This window comes from Phaethon aethereus (genome assembly GCF_964289735.1).
Source record: "Phaethon aethereus genome assembly, chromosome: 28".
NCBI classification, from domain to species: Eukaryota; Metazoa; Chordata; class Aves; order Phaethontiformes; family Phaethontidae; genus Phaethon; species Phaethon aethereus.
In genome coordinates this window covers 3,027,802-3,051,760 of record NC_138604.1, presented here as the reverse complement: position 1 = coordinate 3,051,760, position 23,959 = coordinate 3,027,802, and the positions used below count along the sequence as shown (strand labels likewise).

Here is a 23,959-nt window from a genome sequence, read left to right as displayed (position 1 = left end):
TGCCGCGGGGGCCCTGACCCTGCTGCCACAGACCCCCCGGGGACCCCAAAACGCAACCCCCCCTGGGCTCAGCTCCTCCTGCGGGGGCAGAACCGGGGCGACCGAGGCTCCGGCGCCGACGCAAGGGGGGGTGACCCCGGGCGTAGACCAGGCTCACGGGAACCCCAGCGCCTTGGAGCAGGCGCTGCAGCTAAAAATCTTGTTTTAGGTGTATTTGTCTCCCCGCGGATTTTCGGGGCAGCCCAGGCTTTGGCGGCTGCAGCTCCTGCGCCCCGATTTTCCTCCTGCGGGAAAATCGGCCGGCGGAGCTTGGCTGAAAAGAGGAATTTCCTGCGGGGCTTCCACCCGGGGCTGCTCTCCCAGGCGCGGGCGGCGTCTGCGCCGGCTCGGGGTCAGCCCGGGCCACCCCGAAAGCTGGAGGAAAATTGGCCGTCAGGGGCGAGCCGGCACCGACGTGGCGCTGGGCACGACGCTGCGAGGAAGGAAAAAACACCGGGAACCGGAGAAAGAACGGCCTACGGCAAAGAAATCCCGTGGGAAGGCGCTCCCGCCTCCCCCCTCCCCGAGCGGGTCCCCACCTCCCCGCGTTTCCCCCCAAAACGGCAGCGGGCGAGGAGGCAGCCGCCCTTCCCCGCCGAGGCTGGAGCCGGCGCTGAACGGCAGCGCGGCGAATTTTCCCCTTTCGGAGACTTCAGCGGCCGCAAGCCCCCGCGCCAGCGCGGCCGATGTCACCCTCGCGCTGCGCAAAGCCTTGCTGGGGCGTTAACGGGCTAAAGCGGCGCCTCCAAAAATCAACCCCTCCTCCACATTAAGGAGGATTTAACAAACGTGGTGATGGAGGGACGGGGGTGTCTTGTTTTAAATGAAAACCTGAATTCGGTACCTCAAGAGAAGGAAACCGTCGCCGCGGCCCAGGAGAGGGGAGGCTGCGCCGCGCAGCGCGGGAAAAGCCGAGAAAAAGGCGACAGCTTGAGGCAGGAGGGGATGAAGAGCAGCCCCAGGGCAGGGAAGTTGGGGCACGCAGGGACAGCCCGAGGGCCCGAAGCGGAGGAACGAGGCACGGCCGCGGCCCGGGCGTTAATTAGTTGAATGTTGTTTATTGTCAGTGAATCTATGGCAGCATAAACGGAAGGATGCGACGTACAGCCCGATTGCGACGCGCCATCTAGTGCTCGCTACAGCGGTGCTCCCGAGGAGTAAAAAAAATGAAAATAAAATATAATCACCCACATCATATTTAATTAAAAAAAAAAAAAGTCATCTTTTGTGAATAAACAACTGCAGAATTAATTCAGGTCACTTCCCCTAGGATTAGCGATAACCAAAGCGTCGCAGCAGCCTCCCCCAGGGAGGGGCCGGGCGAAGGGCAACGCCCGTTCGACGAAATAAAATACTCACCATCAGTTTTTTTTAAAGAAAAACCTTTACTGCACCCAGGGCCCGAGGGCAGCGATGTTTTATCCAATGACACCATTAAGGGCACTTATTTTAAGACCTCGGGGTCAAGTCGCAGCCTCCCTGTCCCCTCTGCGCAGCTTATTTTTTAATAAACCCCAAACATAGGTGCCAGAAAAACACCCGGTCCCCCGCCCCGAAAACACCGCGTGGGCCAGTGGCTTTAGTGTGGTTATGAATAGGAACCGGGGGATGGCAGATATCGTCTTTCAATAAATATAATTTGTATTCAATAGCTCCTTAAAAAAAAAAAAAAAAATTAGTTTCACCATAAAGGAAACAAAAATGACCTGAAAAAATCCTTCGTGGTTCTGAAGAGATGCAGCCGGGTCGGTGGGACCCCGCCGAGGTCGGGGCTCACGGGACTCTTGGGAATAGCCGAACTCTGCCCTTCCTAGAAAAAATACTCTTCCACGATTTTTCACCATTGCCTGAAGTTCAATTGGGTTTTTTTTTTCCCACCGTATTTAAAAAAAAAAAAAAAAAAAGCAGCTACAAAGAGCAATAAAAGCCGGCAGGGCCGGGCCCCGAAGGACGAAGCAAAGCTCCCCTAAAACTCCGCTGTTTCAACAGCCGCGGCTTCCCAGCGGCGCCCCGTGGCCACCGAGCGCCAGGAAGGGTCCCCCTTCCAGCAGGGGCGTCCGAAAATCCCGCTCCCCACCGCGACCTCCAGCACCCCTCGGCTCGGCACCGCGGCGGGCTGGAGCTCACCAAAACGGACAGAATCCCCCCCAAACCACGGGCGAAGCATCGCCGCTTGCCCTCCGCCTTTGGTTGCGTCCCTGCTCCGGCTGCTGTCGGCCGCGGCCGAAGGAAACTCCCCGAACCGAAATAAAGCCGCCGCTCCGACGGCAGGAAAAATAATCGGCAGAAATCGGTCTAGAAACGAGTGACTCCCTATAGGGAGTGTGGTTTTTGGTTTTGGGGTTTTTTTTGTGGTTTTGGGGTTTTTTTTGGTTTTTTTAAATATTTCGGCTCAATATTTGGGGTGAACCAAGAGATCGCTGCAGGGTAACCGGGCCGAGAGCCTGCGGCGCTTACCCAGCGCCGAATATTCTCACCCCAGGGTTAAAGTACATCGGATTTCCCGCAGCTCCAGGGAAAGATTCGCTGTCCGGCACTCGCTCCGAGACAAGCGGCCAAGCGAGGCTGGTCTACGCTCGGCCATTTCATAAGACCGAAAAAGAACAACTTAAATCGGAGTTAAACCATCACCGGGATATTTACGGGTAAGAGGCTTCGATGGCGCCAGCTTGACCCAAACCGTTAAGCGTGGTCCTAACGACCCTGCGCAGCCGCCGCCGCCAGAAAAGGCCTTAATTTGTGGGTTTTTAGACATACATTAAGCGGGTAAAACTGGTAGGTTAGAACCAAGCCTTAGCGTATTTGCGAGAATAAGGCTTCAGGTGATTCTCCAGTGTTAAGTACACTTTCACCGCCTCTGCCCGGTTCCCTCGTCCCTTCTCCCCGGGAAGGGCAGCGGGCAGGATCAGCACGGGAAGGGATTGCATAGTTTGATGCCTTCTGAAAAACAAAACAAAAAACGATGAAGGGATATTGTAAAGCTTTGAATTACCGGTATAATTCATGGTTTATTTTCACGTGGTAAAACGCTGAACCTGGCTCTATACAGGATCGAGCCCGGTTTGGGAGCTGGAGTTACAAAAAAAAAAAAAAAAGAAAATCTGTGCAAACATTGCAGTGCTAACGTTAAACCCACCCCGCGAGACGTGAACGGGAGCGTACGGTTCATCCTGCGCCGCAGGGGCTGGGCGGGGGAGAAGGGAACGTAGTGGACCACATTGAGCGCGTGAGTTAGTCACGGGTTCGTTTTTTCTTTACGTTTCGCTCTTTAGCCCTATTATCAAAAAATATCTTTTTAATATTCCTCAGCCTAAGGTCAGTTACGTGGCTCAGCAAAATGGAGCCGAGTTAATCCGATTCGGCAGAACAGAGGTAGTACGGAAGTCGCTTGCTCAAGTAGAAAGAGTTATCGCGGGCGTTGCGCGTCCACCCGGCAGCCCGCTGCGGATTTACCTCCCGGTGCCGCGGGATGCTCTTTGGCCTCTCTGCTTCCCCGCGCCGACGGTTACTGCTGGCTGGGGACACTGACCTTGTTTCTCGTCTCAATTCTTACTAAGTCGGGTCGACCGTACCGCAAACGGAACGGTTTTGCACAGTACTTCTGCAGGAAAAAAACAACTCAAAGCCACTCGAGCACTGTGACCACCCCCTCCCACCCCAAGAAAGAGTTTAAAAATAACATTTTAAAAACAGAGTCAAGCCCGTCAGAAGGGCAGAGCCCCGAGCCCGCTGCTCAGAGACATCTGATGGGGCCGGGTTCGGATGAGTTCAACCGCCCCCGTAACATCCAATTCCAACTAAGTTTCGCTCAGTACCAGCAAAAAGAAATATAAAATCAAAACAGTGTTTAAAAAAAAATTTAAAAAAATCGTATCTCTCAATTAAAAGGTCTGTGACGATCAAACTGAAATCGCTGGGGCATTTTCGCTCGATTCTGGGCAGTTAGTGACGTCGGAGTCCAGTTGGAAGGACCCGGCGGGACGCTGCTCCCCGTTCGCCTTCTCCGAAAGCTTTGGTCTGGTTTATCGGATCGTTTTGAAGAACCTCCCCCCCCCGGCTTCCACCCTGGGCTCCAACCTGAGCTCGTCCCCCCAATCCCGGGCACCCCTCGCCAGAAGCAGCCTCTGGGAAAGCATCCTCCTCCCTCCCGCATCAGCTCCATCATCACACCCGCCAAATCCCGTTCCTCAGCCCATCCAGGCCCATACCCGCTCCACGGACAGGGAGGGGAGCGGGGGGGGGGGGGGGTAAAAACCCCCAAATATATATATATATTATTGCATTCCCCATCTTTCATGGGTCCCAAGATCAGCGCCGGGGCGGAGTGCTCAGAACCTGTGCACTAGAGCCTCCCGCTCCTTGCGTTTCAGCTCTTCTTTGTAACAGCAGGAGCAGAAATTCCCGGTTTCTGGATGTCCGTAAAAACTGCAGTTTGGCTGCTTGCATTTGGTCTGCTGGACGTTATAAAGAACTCGGCTTCTGGTTTTGTCCGCCGGCGTTCCCTTCTGCGAGCTGTCCTGCTCGAGGTATTCCCTGTAGCCGTTGCTGTGCGGGGGGAGGCAGGCCGAGCCGTCGCACTCCGACGGGTAGGCGGGATGGACGTCCGTGTCCATGGGGGAGAACCTCCCCAGGCGGGAAGGGCTGGTTTGGGAAGGATTCGGCCGCGCCTGGGTGCAGTGCCTGGGTAAGGTGGCGTAGGGAGGGAGGCTGCCGCAGGACCCGCCGGCTACCTGCCGCCTGCCGTCTTGATAGCTGGGGGGATGTGACCCCTCCATGCTGCTGGCCACGGAGGGTCTGGGAAAGGTGAAAACACCCGAGTAGCCGGAGGGAAAAGCTGCTATTTTAGCGCCTACGGCCAGATCCGGGGTCTGGATGGCGTACGCGGGGGGAGGCTGGGGGTAAGCGGGGTTGAGCATCATTTCCTCGCCCTTGTGGACGTTCGCCTCCGGCTCTGGCTTCTTGGCCGGGGCAGCGCTCCCCAGCGCCTTCTTTTCCGCCTCCTTTTGTTTCTGCTCAGCCAGAAAGCGCTCCTCGGCATCCAGAAGGTACCGCTGGATCATCTCTTCCTGGTACTGGTGCCGGTTGCTGGTCTTAAGGTGGCCGGCGAAGATGAACTTGCGCTCTCCCTGCATGGCCGCCCGCAGGATGCTCAGGCTCAGCCTGACGTCGTTGCTGTATTTGTAGGGGTCCGCCGGCTTCTCGGGGGCTGCTTTACCTGGGCAGGTTTTCTCCACGGGAGCTGACAAGTCTCCTTGGGAAGGCTCCTCTTTGCTGCCTTTCCTTGACTTCAAGGAGCCTTTCTTCTTCTTCTCCAAGGTATCCCCCTGCCCGTTGCTCACACCCCCCTTGATGCTTTTGCTGTGCATCAAGCCACCCATGTTCTTTTTTAGCTTACTTCCCAAAGTCTTGCCGAAGCTGCCCAGCTTATTGGCAACCGAGTCTGCCCGTTTTTTCTCTTTTTCCTTATCCTTTTCTCGGTCTTTCTTTGGTCTCTCTTTGTCCTTGCAAGCCCTGCTGCCACCATTGCTTGCTGAACTGCTGCAGACTGACTCCTTGTCCGACTCTCCCGACTCCGCAGCCGAACGAGCGTCGTCGCCCGCGGAGGCTGTAGGAGATTCTGGCTGGGCCAAAGGCGCCTAGGGAGAAGGAAAACACACGGATCAAAGTCCAGCAAGCTCCTCAGAGGAGAGTTTTCAGGCTGAAGGTGAAGCAGAATAGGCGGCACTTGCTTGGAGAACGGCAGGGACGACGTTCAAACACGCCCCCGGCAGCGTCCTGCACGCCCAGAAATGCCTTAACTGGCTAGCGGTTTCAGGGGAAAGCTAGAGAAGAAGAAGGGGGCCAACAAATTCCCGCTCTGGTCACCCACAAGCGTGGCGGGCACGGCTGGCACCCGTTTCCTTCGCCTCAACAGTTGGTACGTCGATAAGGCCGAGACGGGGACAGGTTACGGTATTTCTACACAACCAAAAAATGTCACCATCCAAGCTTTGCTACAGAGATGACACCTCGACAGTTTCAGACGGACCAAAACAGCTCACATTTAAGTTTGGGGAGTTTCCTCTTAAAGGGGGAGTGGGTGGGAAAAAACCCCAACAAACGCTTCATGCTGTCGAGGCAGATACCACCATCGCGGTGGTGCGCCGCCGGGAGATTTGGGAAGCGGACGGGAGTTTTCCTGCCTGCGGGACGTGCAAGGGCTGTGCTTCACGTTTGCACGAAGAGCAAAAACAGGCACGAAAAGCTCTAGGGAAAAAAAAAAAATGTATGCGCAAAAACCCCAAGTCGTTTATCTGCACAGAGGGATACTAGCTGCAATTTCTGGAGGCACAGACAACCTCACGTGAAGGAGAGCAAGCCAGCTGACGACTTCGCGTCTGCTGCTCTGCAGAAAGGAGATTTAAATAATTAAAGAGTAAAGAAAATGCTCCTTGTCTCTTTACCTGCATGTCACAAGGCAACGTGATCCATTTAACATTCATGTAGCTGTGCAGCAAGTGCAGCTTCGCTTCCAGTGATAACGTCACGCTAGAATTTAAAACAAGGATTAAAAAAAATAAAAAGGTAGAGTCAAGTTTCATTTTAGTAACTGAGGTTCTCTCCTCCATATTTACAGTTATTTGCCTGTCGTCTTTATATTATTAAAATGCATTTTTTAACACAACGGGTAAAAGCGCATCGAGATGGCAGCGATACAAAAGGTGACATTTCTGTAGCCTTCCAAACTTTTCAATTAAACCCCAAATGAATAAAGAAGAATGTTCCTGAATGTCAAAACCAAGCCCGCTATGAATTAAAATTAACTCGCCAAATAATCTTACTCGTACGTGAGACAAACAACAAAAAAGCAGATGTCACAGATCTAAATAGAGCTAGTTTCAAAATGATTCTCCTCTGCACAAGAGCTTCAGAAAAGAGTAAAGACGTTTTCTCAAAAATTTCCACTTGACAAAAAAAAGAATAATTCTTTCCAAAACACAGGGACAGAGCCTTCAAAATGAGATACTGTTATCGGTAAAACCTGCGCTGAATTTTAATACTTTGATCTTGGAGGTTTCTAGGTTTCCTAACCCAAAGTCAGATGATGGCCAAGTCATGCTTCCAGCACCTCTGACCACTACACCCACTGCTGCTGACTTCTGCCTCAGTAACAGGAAACTCGCTGCTACCAAACCATGCCACGGCTTGCCCGTGGTCCGAGTCAAAAATAGGAAGGGTGTCTGACTGCAAGCCACGCTCCCAGCTCCGAGGGACCACGATCAGCGATGCCTTCCAGCAGGGACAGAGGAATGGAAAAATCCACCTTTTTCTGGTGTGTGACTACGACAGCCGGTCCTCCGTTGCTTCTCGTTTGAGCTACGCCTAGCCTGAAGCTCTAGGATTTGGAGCAACCACTTCATTACCTCCTGAAGCTCATGAGAGGTCACAGCCCTACCAAAATGCACTGAAATCAGGGCATCAGAAGAGAACGAAGCGAGAGAAAGAGCTGTTCCATCCCCACCAAATAGGTTCGTACCCACTTTCAAACCGGACACAAGAAATCCCCAGCTGGGGACAGAGCGACGAACCCTGCAGCTGCGACCGCGCCGGTTTGCCGTTTAACCAACCTGGCCAGCTTGACGTTGTCACCGTCGTCTTTCCCCCACTGCCATTCCTTCCCGGGATCCACGGCAAAGTGGACGGGAAGCAGCTTGTGCTCGGAGTCCGTCAGGGGGATCACAGCTGCGTGAGGGACGGAAAGGCCACTTTTAATGCCCGAAAAGACAAAATCTGGCATGTTGGCAGTAGTGGCAGCCAATGGTTTGGGTTGGAAGGGACCTTTCAGGGTCATCTAGTCCCACCCCCTGCCATGAGCAGGGACATCTTCAACTCAGTCAGGTTGCTCAGAGCCCCGTCCAACCTGACCTGGGGTCTTTCCAGGGATGGGGCATCTCCCACCTCTCTGGGCAGCCTGGGCCAGGGTTTCACCACCCTCACCATGAAAAATTTCTTCCTTAGACGTAGTCTCAGTCTCACCTTTTTTGGTTTAAAACTGTTACCCCTCGTCCTATTGCTACAGGCCCTGCTAACAAGCCTGTCCCCATCTTTCCTACAGGCTCCCTTTAAGTCCTGCCCGGCTGCAGGAAGGTCTCCCCGGAGCCTTCTCTGCTCCAGGCTGAGCCCCAACAGCTCTCCCGGCCTGTCCTCCCAGCAGAGCTGTTCCAGCCCTCGGAGCGTTGCTGGGGCCGCCTCTGGCCCCGCTCCAGCAGGTCCGTGTCTCTCCTGTGCCGAGGGCTCCGGAGCTGGACGCAGCACTGCAGGGGGGTCTCCCCAGAGCGGGGCAGAGGGGCAGAATCCCCCCCCCTCGCCCTGCTGGCCACGCGGCTTTCATACGGCCCAGGATACGGTTGGTTTTCTGGGCTGCCAGCGCACGTTGCCGGCTCACGTCCAGCTTTTCATCCACCAGGACCCCCAGGTCCTCCTCCGCAGGGCTGCTCTCAATGCTGTCGATATAAATCCTGTTTATCACCTACCTTGATCTTTTGCGGGTTCCTTCTGCTCCATGGATACCAGGGCAGAAAAATGGGCTTGGTCGTACGCCAGTACCAACGGAGAACGATGGCATTTGCTGGCCGGGACTTCCAGAGGAAGATAGATCCCTCCAAAGGGAATAGGGGCAAAGGCTGGAAAGAAATCAGGGCTGTTACTTTGCGTAACAGGTTAAAGAGTTAAGAGTTGTTTATACTGAAACTGCTCCAGAACAAGCTGTTTGCTTCATTCAAGGTTTCACCTGCAATTATCCGTCAGCTCGAGGGACACTAAAAAAAACCTGCACAACCCAAAATAGAGATCTATTTTACATCGGGAGGAACACAGTTGCAAAATGAACCTGTATTTTCTATATAAAAAGCACCCTTCTTCACTCCTCCGCAAGACACCTTAGAATTTGCACACAGAGTGATGGCAATTGATGAATCTTTTCTGACAGGAAGTTAAGTCTGCTGGTGGAAAATACTACAAAGCAGGGAACGGAATCTCCCATCTCTACACGCACGTGTGGGGGCAAAAGCAGCAGAAAAATAAAACCATCACACAAATGCTCTTAGAAATAGCAAAAGAGCAGACTGCGGTGCTGAGCTGTGCGTCTTGTAGCCTCCACGGGAATCGCCCACGGCTCCCTGCAGCGGTTCAGCGCGCCCTGTGCTCCGCTCTCCAATTCAAGATGTGGCTTCATTGAGCAAAAAGACCCCGCGAAAACACGCGGTAGAGAGGGAACGTGCAGTCTGAGCACGCATGGTTCACAAAGGCTTTTAAAAGAGAGCGCAATTCTTACCTTCTCCCCCCGAGTCCCGCAGCATCGTGTCCGCCACCACCACTATGGGTCTCTTCAGCACGTGGGCAAGGACAAAAACGTGGAACTCCTCCAGGCTCTCGTACACCGGCTCTTCCGAGCTTTCGACTCTTCGGGAAACGAGAAAGAAATTAATTTACTTATTTAATCAGTGCTTTTAACAGCAGGAAGGGGTCTTTATAGGCAGCCACGCAGAGGTGGATCACGTTAACAGCATTACGTTTGATCTCAGCTCCCATTTGAGATTTTAGATGTAGATCCAACAAACTGCCCTAACTTCCCATCCAGGAAATACCACACTGCTGCTGGGCACTTCTGGGAGCCTCAAAAGCGGCGTTTGTTTGGGATGGCTGCGGCGATAAAGCGTCCTTGAGCTACAGAGCGAGCGCTGCAGAAATCCTCAACTTTTCTTTAAGGCTCTCATTTCGGAGCCATCAACACAACGAATGTGAGAAAAGATTTGTTTTCTGCTCAATGCGTGCTCACAAAAAGGGGTCGGGTAGCATTTAAGTCGTTTCCTGTGACGCTTTATGGGCCTCACGTTGTTCCTCGTGATCCTTCATCCTTCCCCTTAAAAGCCTACGAGCTGGACCAAAGCAGCAATCCCCAGCCCTGTCCCTTGACCTGCCCTTGAGGATCGTCCCGAGGTGCACACCGAAGGAAGATACTCGCTGTGTTTTACACCTCGACTTAGCATTTTGTAATTCGGTCCCTTCCACGTACCCTCCGCAGCCGGCCCCGTTGGTGCCGTAGTGCACGCGAGGCTCGCTGGACGCCAGCTTGATCAGCTCGTTCCACTCCTTCTGCCACTCTTCTTCGGTGTAAACCAGACCAGACTGGAAAAATGTCAAATAAAAATCAAAATCTTCAAAGTAACTATTTTCCAATCTCTGCAGCATAGTTTTATACACACAGCCACAACTCTTCTCTATGGATTTATGCAAAAATAATCAATATATTATGCAAAAAAGCCTGCATTTCCAAACCTGTGTTCTCAAGCCAGCAGGGGAGATAATCTGCCTGAAACAAAAGTTTGCCTTTTTGTGGGCTGGAAGTAAACGCTTCGACCCACAGAACGAGAGCAAACCTTTACTCTTACGCTAAATCCTCCCAGTATTAAAGATGACATAATTTACTGACAAGAGACAGTGGGATAGATAATTGCAGCAGGTAACAGGCAGAATTTATTTTCCTAAAAAAAAACTAACAGAAGACACCACAGCACCCATAAATAGTCAATTCAAGGGTTGCTTTGGTATTTCAAAACGCGGCAAACCTACGTTTTACCCCACGTTTCCTCACAGTCCGATTGCAAAACATCCATTCTGCAATCGCTCCGGAACAGGAGCTCCAGCACCCAAACACAACCACCTAAGTCCTCCAAGAAAACCTTCAAGCCGTGCACCAGAAGTCACTGGTGGCACGTTCAGCTCTCCACTTTGTTCCGTAAGGTATTAATTAAGTTTCTCCGCTCCTGGTTAAGTCGTCAACACCAGTTCTTTCATCGCTGATCTAAAGCTTGCGAAGCAAAGCACGGGAGGGGAATATTGCACCCAGGGCGGGTTGTGAAATTCGGAGCAACATCCATCACCCTGGGCTGCTTCTTTCAGAGCTTATTTGGAAAGGAGGAGCTTATAATCCTCCACTTCCAGCCAACTGCTGAAGCGGTACCTGCAGCTCCTGGTCCATTGCACCACTTACATCCCACATCTACCGCCAGGATCCTTCGGCTCGCGCCGAGGGCTACGAGCAGGGCATGACACTACCACATCCCATAACCCTGAGTATTTTCAAGTCCTTTTAAGAGCTGCAAGTCACAGTAATTTGCTGGCAGCCAATTCTGGAGCGCGTGGTTTAGAGAGACACATAAAAGCATGCTTTTAATAGCAGTAAACCCTCCGATTATTTATTAACTACTCTGCTTCAAACAGGGAAACGCATATTTTTTCAAACTGTCAAGATACAGATCTTTGTGCCCTTCCAAAAATAACGAGGAAGCTGGAGAGTAAGCAACATCCTCAGCGTCAGGTGGAAACAAAAGTTTACTCTGCTCACAAAAACATCTCGACGCGGAGGGGCCACCTCTCACCGCATCAGGACATCTGGTAACTTTCCACCTTGACAAAGCCATGTCCTTGCTTTTGAAAGGGCCCCGTGTCACGGCTTTGAGAAGCCTTTAACATGGCAAGTTCATGAATTTCCTTTTTTGGTGGAAGAGTTTGCTCCACGCTTTGACCGAGGAGCATCTCCCTGATCTTTATCGCTGCAGAGACCTAAGCCACAGCGTTGTTTTTGTCTTAAAAGCCCAGCACGGTCATCACATCCTGCTGGAACTTAAATGCTTGAAGGTGACATCGGTTTTCCACCAACATCGGGCATAACACAGTTCTGATAAAGAACCATCCTCCCTTGCTATAATGAGAATTTTGTCATCGCTTAGATCGAAGGATACGCCTCATCGCGGCACAGCAAAGCGCCGCAAGCCAGGGAGTTGCCCAAAATTCACAACAGACTTGATCACGGTAGGAAGGGCCTCCCAGAGCCATGGGATATTTTATCAAGACCTTCCCCTCCGCAAAGAGAACGGCGTTCGGGCTGGTTCCTACCTCCTTGTTCTGCTGCGTTTGCTGCCAACGCCACCTCCGCTTCAGGGCTTCCCTTTCCACACCTTTATCCATCAAGGTATAAAGGGATTTGCGAAGCATGAGATCTCTATCGTGGAAACCCCACATACCTGCACGGGGGGAAAAAAGGGAAAGAGCAGCAGAGGTTTAGCAGCAGCTGGTGTCGCTCCGTCGACCTGCTGAGGTCCTCCAACCTGCCACGAGCCAGGGGAAGCGGGCAAACCGGGAAACAGAGGCAGAGAAATGCAAGTTTCTCAATCTAAACAAACAAAATCCGGGTTCAAAGCCTGCGTTTTCCACCTGCAGCGAGTTTTCACGCAGCTAAATGGAAATGTTGCCGCCTCTGCTTTCAACTCTAAAGCATCTCACAGATGCAGCAAAATACTTGTTCACAAAAATCACATGTTCCTTTACATCAACATCTGATGGGAAAATGAGACCGGGTTAAACAAGACTGTGGTTTCACTGTGTCTGAAATACAAACACGAAGGAAAGGCACAACCCTGCTGATTTAAAGCATCTGGAAACCTCGGAAAATTTACTACTTGACATGATGAAGTCAAACCCGGACTCCTGAAACTTCAACGTGCAAGAGGAGGGAAGGGGCGGCTCTGTTGTTCCATACTTCCTTCAGAAATAGAGGGAAACTCGCCAAGCGGACGGGGTCTGAAGCGAAGCGCTTATGTTATTTCGCCTGCTGTGGATTAAAGCCAAGCTCTTACCCAGGGAGGCGGCGTGGAGGAGGCAGTTCCCGTCACCGGTGGTGGCCAGGGGAAGCAGCCTTTGGCAGCTGGGATCCACGTTCGCCCACCAGTTCAGGCGACCTGTGGGAATGAATATTTCAGAGCGGGAAAACGGGGCGCAGTTACACAGCGTGGGACCAGCGTCTGCGCTCATCCCCTCGAAAAAACGCCGACGGGGATGGAAACCCCAAAATTTGCAGGGGGAACAGCCAAAGAGATGAGCAGTTACAGACCCATCCCGCGGCTGGAAGAAGGAAGGGGTCAAGACGGTAATAAAGCAACAAAAAAGGGAGACCGGAGCTGCAAAACTTCGTGGGGAACGGCCAGGCCGAACTTAAAGTCACACAAATTAGAATTAATTAGAAATAGAAGCCAGCCCAGCCAGCACTTTAACCCAGCCCAGTGCTCTCCTCCTATCCGTTTCTCCCCGCCCCACTACTTATTTCAAAACCCCCAAAACCATCAGGCTGAAAACCTCTCCCTAAGCGCCTGTCGCAAATGGCGCCCAACAACTCTTCCAGTCAACAACTGCTTTTTCCTTTCCTCTTGTACCCAAATCACTCCTATTTAAACCATTTCACGTCGGTTATTTTTTCCCTGCTCCACTGGTTTTGGTACAACGCTCAGGAACTTTTACTGATCCCAGCAGCTTTGCCAACGCAAACCGACAGTGCTTCACGCCATTTAAAAATAGCAGCTTTTTGGTAATATAAGGCACTTGTAGTAAGTCAAGTCAAGAGCATCTAAAAATAGAAGCTGGGAAAAAAATTAAAGTACAGGCTGCAGTCGAGCACAGCGTGGCTGGAGGTTAAGCATTCGTCAAGGATACGAAGTTGGGCTGAATTAGGACTTTGAACTTACGACCCAGCCTGCTACGCCCTCAAAACCAGGCGTTGCCTCCCTCGGCTGCGACTTTTTCCGGCAGCTTTCCTGCAGCGGATCCCGTGCAACAGACGGGTTTTTGGTTGGTAGACGCCGTTCAGCCTTCCAACAGGTTGCATTTAAATTGCTCGTGCAGAAAACCGACCCTTTCCTGGCGTTTCTAACGAACCTCTCCCTGCTCCCGAGCACGGTCCCTGCCAGGGACCCCGGCTCTCAAACACAGGATTTCTTGAAATTGTTTGCACAACCTCAGCAACAGGAGCTGTACGAGAGCTAAATACAGAAAACTTGTTTTTAAACCCTGATAAACACAGGAAAACAAAACGGCAGAGCTAACTGCAACGCCAGGCTGGTAATTTCTTTTCTCGGCGTCGGGAAAGGAACCCGTTGGAGCTGAAAAGTGTTTTGAGTACACAGCCTCGGGACAATAGCTCCGCTCGGAAAAGCCGGCTATTTTCCCTCAATATAGCTCCTGGCACGGCAAAGTCGCAAGCCTGCGCCAAGTGGCACGGGGCCAGAGGAGCAAACCAAGCAGCAAAACAGCGTCTCGCAAAAGCCAACCAAAATGTAACGCTACTGTGGGCAGCGCTGAGCTGCCTTATTTTTTAATTTTTTAATTTTTTTAAAAATCCATTTCATGTCGCTCCTGGAGAATTTGCTGCTCTTTTTGACGGCCGGGGCGGCTCAGGGGTGTTTGCATCTCTGGTCGGCACTTCGGAGGTTGTGCAACCTCTCGTCGAGGCGAGTCGGGTCCGATTCGGAGGGGACACACCTTCAGGAGGCATTTCTATTTGCAGCGTGCGGTCACGCCGTGCCGCACACATCCCCGGCGAGGCAGGCCGAGCAATTTGTACAGATTTCCAGTTACGCAAGAGAAGTCATCTCAAAAGCAACTGCATTCCCCAAACCCTGCTCCGAATGTTTTTGCTCCTATCAAGGCGGTGGAAAGGCCAAGAGGTCCCCTGGAAGTATTTTAAACAACATATTTCTCCGCACGTGGTTATTAGGAGCAAACCCTGAAAGCTCCGGGAGAAAAATAACTGGATTCACGAGCACGAGGGATCCTCCCACAATCATCGCCCGAGCGGCGAGGTCGGCGACAGCTCTTCTGCACATCTGAAGAAGTCCACCGGCACCAGGAGGCTTCCTCTGCATCCAGCACCGTGACCTTTACGGGGACCGGTTTCACCCCGCAGCTGGTTTTGCTACAGACCGTCTGTTCGCCCCAGCAAAGATCAGGAACCCGCGCGCAAAGGCGTACGTTTGGTAAAATACCGGCGTTTCTTCTAAGAGGAATCACCTAAAATAGGTCACGGCGACAGGAAGGAACGAAGACGGGGCTCCTCCCAGCCCTAAGAAGATGAGGATTGACTCACTGAGAAGCCAAACGGCTCCCCTAAGGCTACCGGGGAACTCAGCGCTGTAATTAAAGGCCGTCCTCCCTGCGTGACGAAGGTAGCGTTCCCAGGGGCCACTCAGCCTCGTGCTCCTCAGGCTGATGTGACAGATCCAACGCGAACAGCCGCCATGACCTCTGTGCGGCGACTACAGACCGCTGGGGTTTTTTCCCCTGCCGCTGGGCCACCGGTGGAGGTGAAGGAGCAGAACCACCACCTACAAGTGGGCTAAAAAAGAGAGACCAGGAAAGGAGAGCGCCCAGAAAAAGCGGCATCTGTGCTGAAGCGAGCGCCTTTCATGTACCTAAAAGCGAGGTAATTCACCTGTAGTCTCCTTGTCTGATCTGGAGCCCATCTCTTTGACGAAAACCATACCTGCAGAAAACATTTTTGGTTCAGGATCTGGCAGCAACAAGAGCATTTACACATCGGTAGCTACTTTCTCCCACGTTTCGGGAATCGAAGGCTTCCAGCCATCCCTGCTATCGCTCCGCCTGCCGAAACGATGCAACCCACGGCAGCGTGCATCTCGCTGAGAGCTCGGCCGTCCTCGTCCCGGCTGTCGGGGACCTCCCTCCACAGCACAGGCTCAGCCTCCCGGTCTCGCTGCCGAGGATGACAGCGGAGGGGCCGAAGGCATCGCGGCAGGGGTGCCGAGCTGCGGGCCGCGGTCTGGCAGAGCCCAGCACCCAACCTCTGAGACGGCTTCACTTGCCTTTTGAAGGAAGGTGGACCCAGACGTGAGCTCGTCTCTCCTGCCAAGGGAACCAGTCCGGCCAATGACTTACGGGTGAAAATATTTGCAAGTCAGATGCCAGGTAGGGAAGACGGAGCGGGGTACGTGTACACACGTGCCTCTGCTCACGCACGGGCTAAATCCGGACTGAAAAGCTTCCCAAAAGTTGGGTGATGCATTACCAAGGCACCCATTTCTTTGATTGCCCGCTCGGAGACGCGGGATATTTATGCACCAAGAACGAGGAACCTGTTCACCCTTCCTTCGACGCTGTTCCCGCAGCGAAGCAAGTGCACTTATCTCTTAGCTCAGCGGTTTTTAATAGTCCACCTACAGAGGTTTATTAAATATTAGTCTGAAATGCGAAGCAGGAGGTTTCCTGCCAATGCGCTGGGGGACTTCTGAAGGCGTGCTTGGCACCGTGTCCCTGACCCCAGGGAGCAAGCCTGACCTCGGAGCCAAGGCAAAGCCATCAAACCCAGGGGTTTCTTCCAATCCTTCCCAATTTTTTTTTTTTTTTTTTTAATAACCTTGTGCAAGGCACCACCGACTGCTCCTCCATGTGCGCAACGGGAAGAACACTCCGCATCTTCAAAATACAGGGCAAGGCTTAATCCATTGCAGTTTGTAACAAAGAAGGCTAAGGTTGCGGCAGGGGCCAAATTTCCAGCTCCACCAAGACCTTTTCATACGACTCTGAGCACGCAAAAAGCTTTCCAAGAGGATGTCATCACAATTTACAGCCACTTTAAAGCACGCTTACTCTACCACAGTGGTGTAAAGGGATCTCTGGATAGAAGAGGAGTATCATTTATATTATATTATATTTATACTTATATCGTAGAACATTTATTGGTCTATAAAATACTTGTTTAATCCCCTAAGGAAAGCACGTACTAAATTAATAACGGGAGTCACCGCAGATCACAGCGCCGCGCTCAAAACCCTACTTCGAATTAAACTTGGAATATTTTATATATGCAGTACAGCCCTTTAATAAAGATAAACACCCATTTACAACAAACCCACACACATAATGCAGACACACTTTAGCCTTCAAAAGGCACTTTCTAAAAATCAATTACTTAACGTTAACACTGCCTCAGCGCGCCGGGAAGCATCCCCAGCAAGCGGATGAAAACGCCCAGCCACCTCTAGTTCCCTCGCCCCGAGTTTGCGCTGAAACACAGCGACCCAATAACCCCCCCGGCTCCGCTCAGATGTAGATCGGTTATGTTTTATTTGCCTTAGACGCGACAGCTTCACCGTCGACGAACAGCAAAGCCGCTGTAACGAGATCGCTCGGATCAAGTGTTCATTTCCAAAACATGAGAATATTTATTACAGGAACACTTGAGCAGGAGAGGGCTAAAATCTGACATTAAGAACATACGTTATCTCGGCAGGAATTGTTTCTAGGTACGCACATCGGTGACCACAGCCAGGGAGAGGTGAAAAGGCACCCGAGATCTTGCCTGGCGTCCTTCTGCCCCCGGCCCCATCCCAAGCGTAAGCTGTCCCGGTAACGTGTGTTAGGTTTTCTCTGCCAGCACGGAGGTCCTGGTCATTCACCGGCTAACCCTTATTTACAGATGACCGAGCAACTATTCAGAAGGAAAACAGCGGGCTGGAAAACAAATCCATCTGCGCTCTTAAGGTGGGTGCACCCCAGGCAAACAAAGCCAGCAGAGGAGCCTTCCTGCGTCAAGGCAGCAGATAAAATGCATCAATCTAAAACGTTTGTAATCGCTTCCAGTATTTGTCAGCGGTGACAAGCTACTGTTTGTGTTATGCAGGAATTTCTTTTTCCCCCTTCTCTCAGTAAGGCTGGCGGGATGGTGCAGGGCAGAGGGGAGCTCAGGGGGTGAGACAATGCGACTCTTTTTTGCGTGTTACCATTCAGCTGCATCAGCAATGACGACATCCACAATTTATTTACATTCAGTGTCTGCAGGCAAAGCGAAGCAGACTCTTACTCAACTCTTGCGTCACGCTACAAAAAGGGATGAAATAACACCTATCAGATATGCCTCCTTGCAACAGGCTCGCTTCTCTGCGGCCTCAGGCTCGTTCCTGTTGGTAGCGCCGCAAAATGGCCACTGCCACACTGTATTAGCATGAAAAAAAAAAAAAAAAGGCACTTACCAGCCTGCTCCAGTGCCACCAGCATCGACTGCTCGATGAGGTCTCGCTCGATGAAGCTGCGGAAGTCCTCGGTGTACACGGTGAGGTCGGGCAGCTGGAAGGTGCAGATGGGCATCTCCAGCAGATGTTCGCTGCTGCCGTTGCTGGAGACGTGGGACCGGGCCAGGGAGACGATGGTCGAGCTGGCGTGGGAAATGCCTCGAGACAGGCGTTTTTCTGGGAATAAAAGGAAGATTGAAAAAACACCCAAATGGTGCAGAAGCAGCAAACCTTACAGAAGCAATTATTAAATCGCTGCCTTCAGCTAGTAATTTTTGGCTGCAAGCGGACGAATTGCTCCAGCATGGAAATATTTCAGGCACCAGAAGGAAGATTTAAGCGATCCACATCATTTTTGGGGCACTGACCTTGCACAATGTCATCCTGTCGCTGAAGCGGCGGTCGCCCGGGACGGGCTGCCTCTTTCTCGGGGGGTTTATAGTTGCGTCCTTCGTTGAAGGAATGGGGTAGGTTGCCGGCATGCACTTGCCTTAGCTGTTCGAAGTCGCTCAGGGCTGCGCTCAGGTCCCAGTTCTTGCCTGGATGGGAAGGTATCGATAGCGGTCACCATCACATGAGAAAGAAACCAAGTCAGTTCCCAAAACATCCACGCTAGAAACTAGTAACAGTGGAGTTTATCATGAAGCATGAAGGCCGACTAGCAGAGACAGGGAGGAAAGCGGGGTGCAGCACCGCTTGTTCAGCTGGTCGCTCTATTTCTGTCCAGGATTTGCGTTTCTGGAAGACATATAACCATGAACCTGAAGTGCCCAGAAAGCGCTGGCTCTACTGCCACAGGTTATATGGGTGGTTTAGCCCTCGTGTGTGCAGAGACACATCCAGAGCTTAGAGGGAGCTATGGCTCTTGGCTCCTAGACATCCGCAAGACCTAAACAAAGGTCCAAAGATCTCAAATTTTCATAGCACTGCAGAATAGTTTGGGTTGGAAGGGACCGTTTCCAGGGATTGGGCACCTACCACCTCTCTGGGCAACCTGTGCCAGCGTCTTGCCACCCTCATCGTAAAAAATTTCTTCCTTAGATGTAGTCCGAGAGAGTAATTTTGCCAGAACAAGAGTCACGGGTGTAAAATGAAGAAGGGCAGGGTCACCATAACAGCATACACTGAGCTCAGAGTATGGGACTGGAATAAAATAAATGTAATTTTGCCCTCAGGAAAGGGAAATGGAAGGCCAGGCTGCGTCACGTCCACCACCATCTATATAAACCCAATGGCAAATCGCTTCAGGTCACACCGAGCACTTTGTTTTGTAACTCTCCAACTGCCATGAAACAATCCGTTGCGGTGCCGGCACCACTTCTTTGCTGACAAAGTTAACGGCCTCCGGCAATCTTTACCCCACCGCAGGATAAGGCTCGAGCGAAAACAGGCAACTTTAAAAGCCGATGATTTGTGATAAGACTTGTTTAAGAGACAGCCACCCAATTCTTTTCAAGCTGACATCCAAAATACAGAAGCAAGCAGGGTGCCAGCTGGGCTAGGCCAGAAGACTTTTCAGCAGGCTCGTGTCATTACCGGCCAGATAAATTATTCAGCAAAACAGCCTGGACTTTGCGGAGTTGAGTGAATCCTTAAAGCAGTTCCATCTCCTTTTAACACTACCCAGCAAGCTGCAAGAACATAATACACGTTAATAGGCTGATGTCTTTCCGTATGCAATAAATCGACCTTTTAGAAGCCACTGTCTTCCAAGGGCAAGAATACATGGCAAAAAAAAAAAAAAATCTACCATATGGCTTACATTTGGGAAAAAAATTGTGATTTTTAAGAATGCTGTTAATCTAGGCTCTTAAACGAGCAAGGTAGCAGACACCGTAGAAAGCAAGCCAGCTTTATATATAGTAACGCCGCTACAGGAAAGATATATAACCCGCCAATTGGTTTATATGATAGCTCGTGGACAATAAAAGAAGTCATTATGTCTAATTCCCTAAAGGAAACACGCTTCTCGAGTATTTAAATTCTTTTGAGAGATGTAATTTGCAGCATTTAATGATTGACTCCAAACAGAAAGTTATTTTAAGGTTTACCTTTTGAGTCAAGGGGATTCTTTTTTTTTTTTTTTGGCCTTTTTTTGTTTGGGTTTAAAACAAAATAATGAATCAGTATCAAGGAATGAGAATGACCCACCAGATTAAAATTAAACTTGCTGTGGCATCACTATTTGCTTCAGTGTGTCGACAAGAGGAGGAGACACCAGCGACACTGACCCGTTACGGCTGATTTTCTCAGCCGGCTTCACCCACAGCCGCTTCAGAAATTTGACTCCCCCCACCCCCAAAGCCCAAAACCAAACCACAAAACAAAAAACACCCAACCAAAAATACACAAGCCCTAAACTTTGGAAGCTCAATGCGAAACGACGGCAGCCAAAAGGACTCATAAATCCCAGTATTCACGAGGCAACCCAAGAGTTATCTCCAAGCACTTGGCAAGGGAGTGTTTGGGGGACTTGGCACCACGAGAGAGGCGGTTAGAGGCGTTTGGGGAGACTTTTGCACAGAGCAGGTTTTGCTGGTGATAAAAGGGAGGTTCCCTCCACCGGCAGGGAAACCGGAGTCCCCCGGGGACACCACGAGCCAGAAGTTCAACCACAGAGAGACCCTGAGCCCATCTTCCATGTGACGCTACAGCTCTCATTGAAATCGTCCCGTGTTCTGGCAAAGAGCACAATCTAAAGAGTTTTCCCAATTAATACGTCCCCTTCTCCCCCCGTTCGTTAGCTGCGGGCGCGCTTGTCCGCTGCGATCCTTGCTGTCAAGGTGACGGGTTTCCAGCAGTGCTGGAGAGCAGAGTGGTGGGAGACCATCACTCAGAAGACCTGCTGTTGCCACCGGACGATGAGTTTGCTTGACACGTGCAAGAAACTCAAAGCACAGACCACAACCATGACTTAAATTGCTCGTATTGCCCTCAAACTTCATGTCTGGATAATATGCTTTATACAGCTATTTTATCTGACTGCTTTCACTAATATCCACCCAAAAAAGAAAAACCTCTGTGTTTTCCTTCATTTCCACCCCTGGAGTTCTCAACTCCGCCGAGGCTGCAAAGAGAAAGAGCAGCGACTCAGCGGCGTGTCATGAAAATGAGCCAAAACTACCGTTGTCAAAATAAATGAACCCTTGCGCTGAGCGGGAGACGAAGAGTTTGAAGGAATATCTGCTTTAACCTTTTCTAGCACAAGCCTAAGTATTTCTTCTGAAAGATAGTATTAGAAATCCTGACATGAACACAAAGCAACCTAAACCCAGAAACCAGAACATAAACACACCACAAAACCCACAACTTGCCAGACTTCCGCCGAGACTGCGCTCGGCTGTAAAAATTAAAGGCTGAAGCCCTGAACCCAACAAAGCTAATGGGAGTTTTTGAAGAGGAAAAAGCTACGAATCGATGCTGCGAGCGCCGAGGAGAGCTAAAGCCAAGTAGGTGGAGCAAATTGCCTAAAGACACAGATTATAGCAACAGTTTCAGGGCTTTGAATTCATTACTGCTAGAGCATCCGGAGCGGCAGCAGCCCGGGAGCCGGCGCGGACGCTGTAGGAGCAATCAGCTGGTCCTGGGTTCAACCAAGAACAAAAATAACCCGCGTTATACAAGAAAAGGGACGAGAGGAAGAAACGCAGCAAGCACGGTCTTGTGTTGTAATTACAGATTGGTTAATTATGTACAAACTGCCCTGCTTCACACGCGCTGTTTCTGTCCTCCAGCATTACAGCACATGCTGGTATTTACTCACCATCCTTTCGGCGACATTAAGCCAAAGGTGATGCTCGCGAGCAAGTTTACAGCCCCAAAATTAAGACCCGGTATCCTTTCTCCCCCCAGAAATTTACCTGTCGCCTTCAACTAAACACGATTGCGAACAAGCAACTTCTCCGTTTTGCGGAGTTTGAAAAAGCCAACGTTACGCTATAGTTTAGGGCAAATATACACGCGCTTTTAAGTACGTAGAGCACTGAGAAGCTGCCGGCACGGCGTGCCGAGGCTCTCGAGGGCCGGCGTGCCCGTTTCAAAGCAAACTGCTGGAACGCAGATGATGCTCGCGTTCGACTCCCGAGCATCTCGGCGCCCTCCATCACCTCAAACCGCCCGATCCTGTTCGGTAGGCAGCCTCCTGCGCCGGGCGTGAACGGGGCTCTGAGGGGATGCTCTGCCAGGAGAGGTCACTGGCACCGATACAACAGCAATTTAGATCAGCATAATCAAACCACCTTCACAAGCAGAACAAGATACACCAGTAACAGCACGGTTTTGCCTGCGTAATTACCCCTATGTTGCTTCCAAAACACGGGCAGCCTTCACCTCGTGCTATTCCTTCAACCCTTTTGAAGGCATTGCTGCTACAAAGGGGAAAAAAACCTTCAGTTTTGCTGCTCGTGGCCAACAACATGCGTGGAGACGACAAGGGAAGGGAAACCGCGCTCCCAGCTGACGCGTTCTCCTTCCGAACGTTTGAAATTCATCATCCGATGGACGCGTAACAAGAAACCGAGGCAGAATTCCACCAGCCGCGCCGAGGCACGACTTTAGTATCTTCCAGTGCCGCGCTCGCCAGCCACCAGCCCCGGGGGTCTGGCCAGCACCTCCCTGCCCCTCTTGCAACCCCTTTTTTCCTACCAGGCCCCCAACAGCCACTGCCTTTTTTTAATTCCCAATTTTATTTACCTTCGAGGAGGTCTCTGGCCAGTCCGGGCTCTGCCCCTGTTGAACGAACAAAATCCGACAGAACGATGTCCATAGCCGAAGTCGTGCGCTCATGGATTCCTCCCGGCAGCTGGGGTCGGCGGCGCCCGGATCAGCTCCTCGGCATCAACCTAGGAACAAGACCAACAGCGCGCGCGGCTCGCGTTACAAGGTATAAAACAATCAGCCCGGCCAGGCAGCCTCCGAGCTGGCCAGGAACTATCCGATGGCAGGTGCCGAGGGGGAAAAATAAACCTCCCCCCCTAAAATTAATTGTGCTTTGGGACTGATGTTTAGTTCCTTGATAATTGGGAGGAAAAAAAAAAACAAAACCAAGTTTTGCCGCTTTCTCCCCACACACGAACGGGCTGCAACGACTCTGATGACAGGCTTACCAAGGGCTCAGCAAGTTCAGGGAAAAAACAAAAAAACACAATTCTCATTTCAAAGGCAGCGGAGCTTTTCGTTCCAAAATTGTGGACAAGTAGCTAGGAGAATAAATGAGTTTATCTGGTAGCAGTGAGAAGGCAGACTGTTTCTCAGCATCCCTGCCCTCCCTGGGGCAGGCAGTCCTCCTCCGAGTACCCTGGTTGTGCGCAAGGGAAATAAAAGCGAGACCAAAATGTTTGTAATTAGTAGATGTTGCCCATCCAAAACAAAAAAAAAGCGCCCCTTTCAGGGAAAAAAACGCCCAAAAAACCCAAAGAATTCCTCTTCCTGCAGAAAAAAGAAATGCACCAGTCCAGCTCTCCTTCCCAGAAGGGAGCAAAACCAGCCCGTGCAAAGGTGTATTACGTAAATCTTAAGTTTTAGCCGGTCTTAAGATTCAGAAAGGTGTGTGCTCTCACTGTGCATTCAAAAATCCTGATTTTCTGCATTCCTCGAGGCAGAAACGGAGAGCAGCGCACATCCGTGGGAGTTTGGACCGGGCAAAAAGCTCCACGGGATTTTTTTTTTTTTTTTGCAGTTCAAGGGTTATGATAAAGATTCTGCTGTCAAGGAACAGAAACTGCTGGAAACAATATTCATCCTGAGCTGAAAATTTGGTACATGAAGAAGGGGTGGGGGGTGGGATTTGTAAGGCTGGTTGAAGGAGGTGTTGTTGTATTGAAAGCAGGAGAGGAAATTCCAGTAGGACATGGGAGGATGAACAAAACCTGGTTGTTTTCCTGGTGCCTTGAAAAAAAAAAACCAAAAAAACCCTCTTTTCAGGATTATTCCTAAAGATGGGCAAAACTCCCTGTTGCCTTAAAACCGTCTCTTTTCAGGATTATTCCTAAAGATGGGCAAAACTCCCTAACGGCACGCAACTC

The 23,959-nt window shown here is 51.2% G+C and overlaps 1 protein-coding gene across 1 annotated transcript; it reads right to left on the bottom strand.

Moving 5' to 3' along the window:
- Nucleotides 1-4,367: 4,367 nt before the first annotated feature.
- Nucleotides 4,368-22,701, bottom strand: OTUD7B (OTU deubiquitinase 7B; the record flags this gene model as incomplete). The annotated part of the gene is made up of 11 exons (XM_082011688.1): nt 4,368-5,675; nt 6,483-6,567; nt 7,647-7,761; nt 8,553-8,702; nt 9,353-9,480; nt 10,094-10,206; nt 11,977-12,104; nt 12,717-12,818; nt 17,898-18,113; nt 18,305-18,475; nt 22,629-22,701. 11 exons carry the CDS (start codon nt 22,699-22,701, stop codon nt 4,368-4,370), a joined length of 2,589 nt encoding a protein of 862 aa, XP_081867814.1.
- Between the last annotated feature and the right edge of the window lie 1,258 nt (nt 22,702-23,959).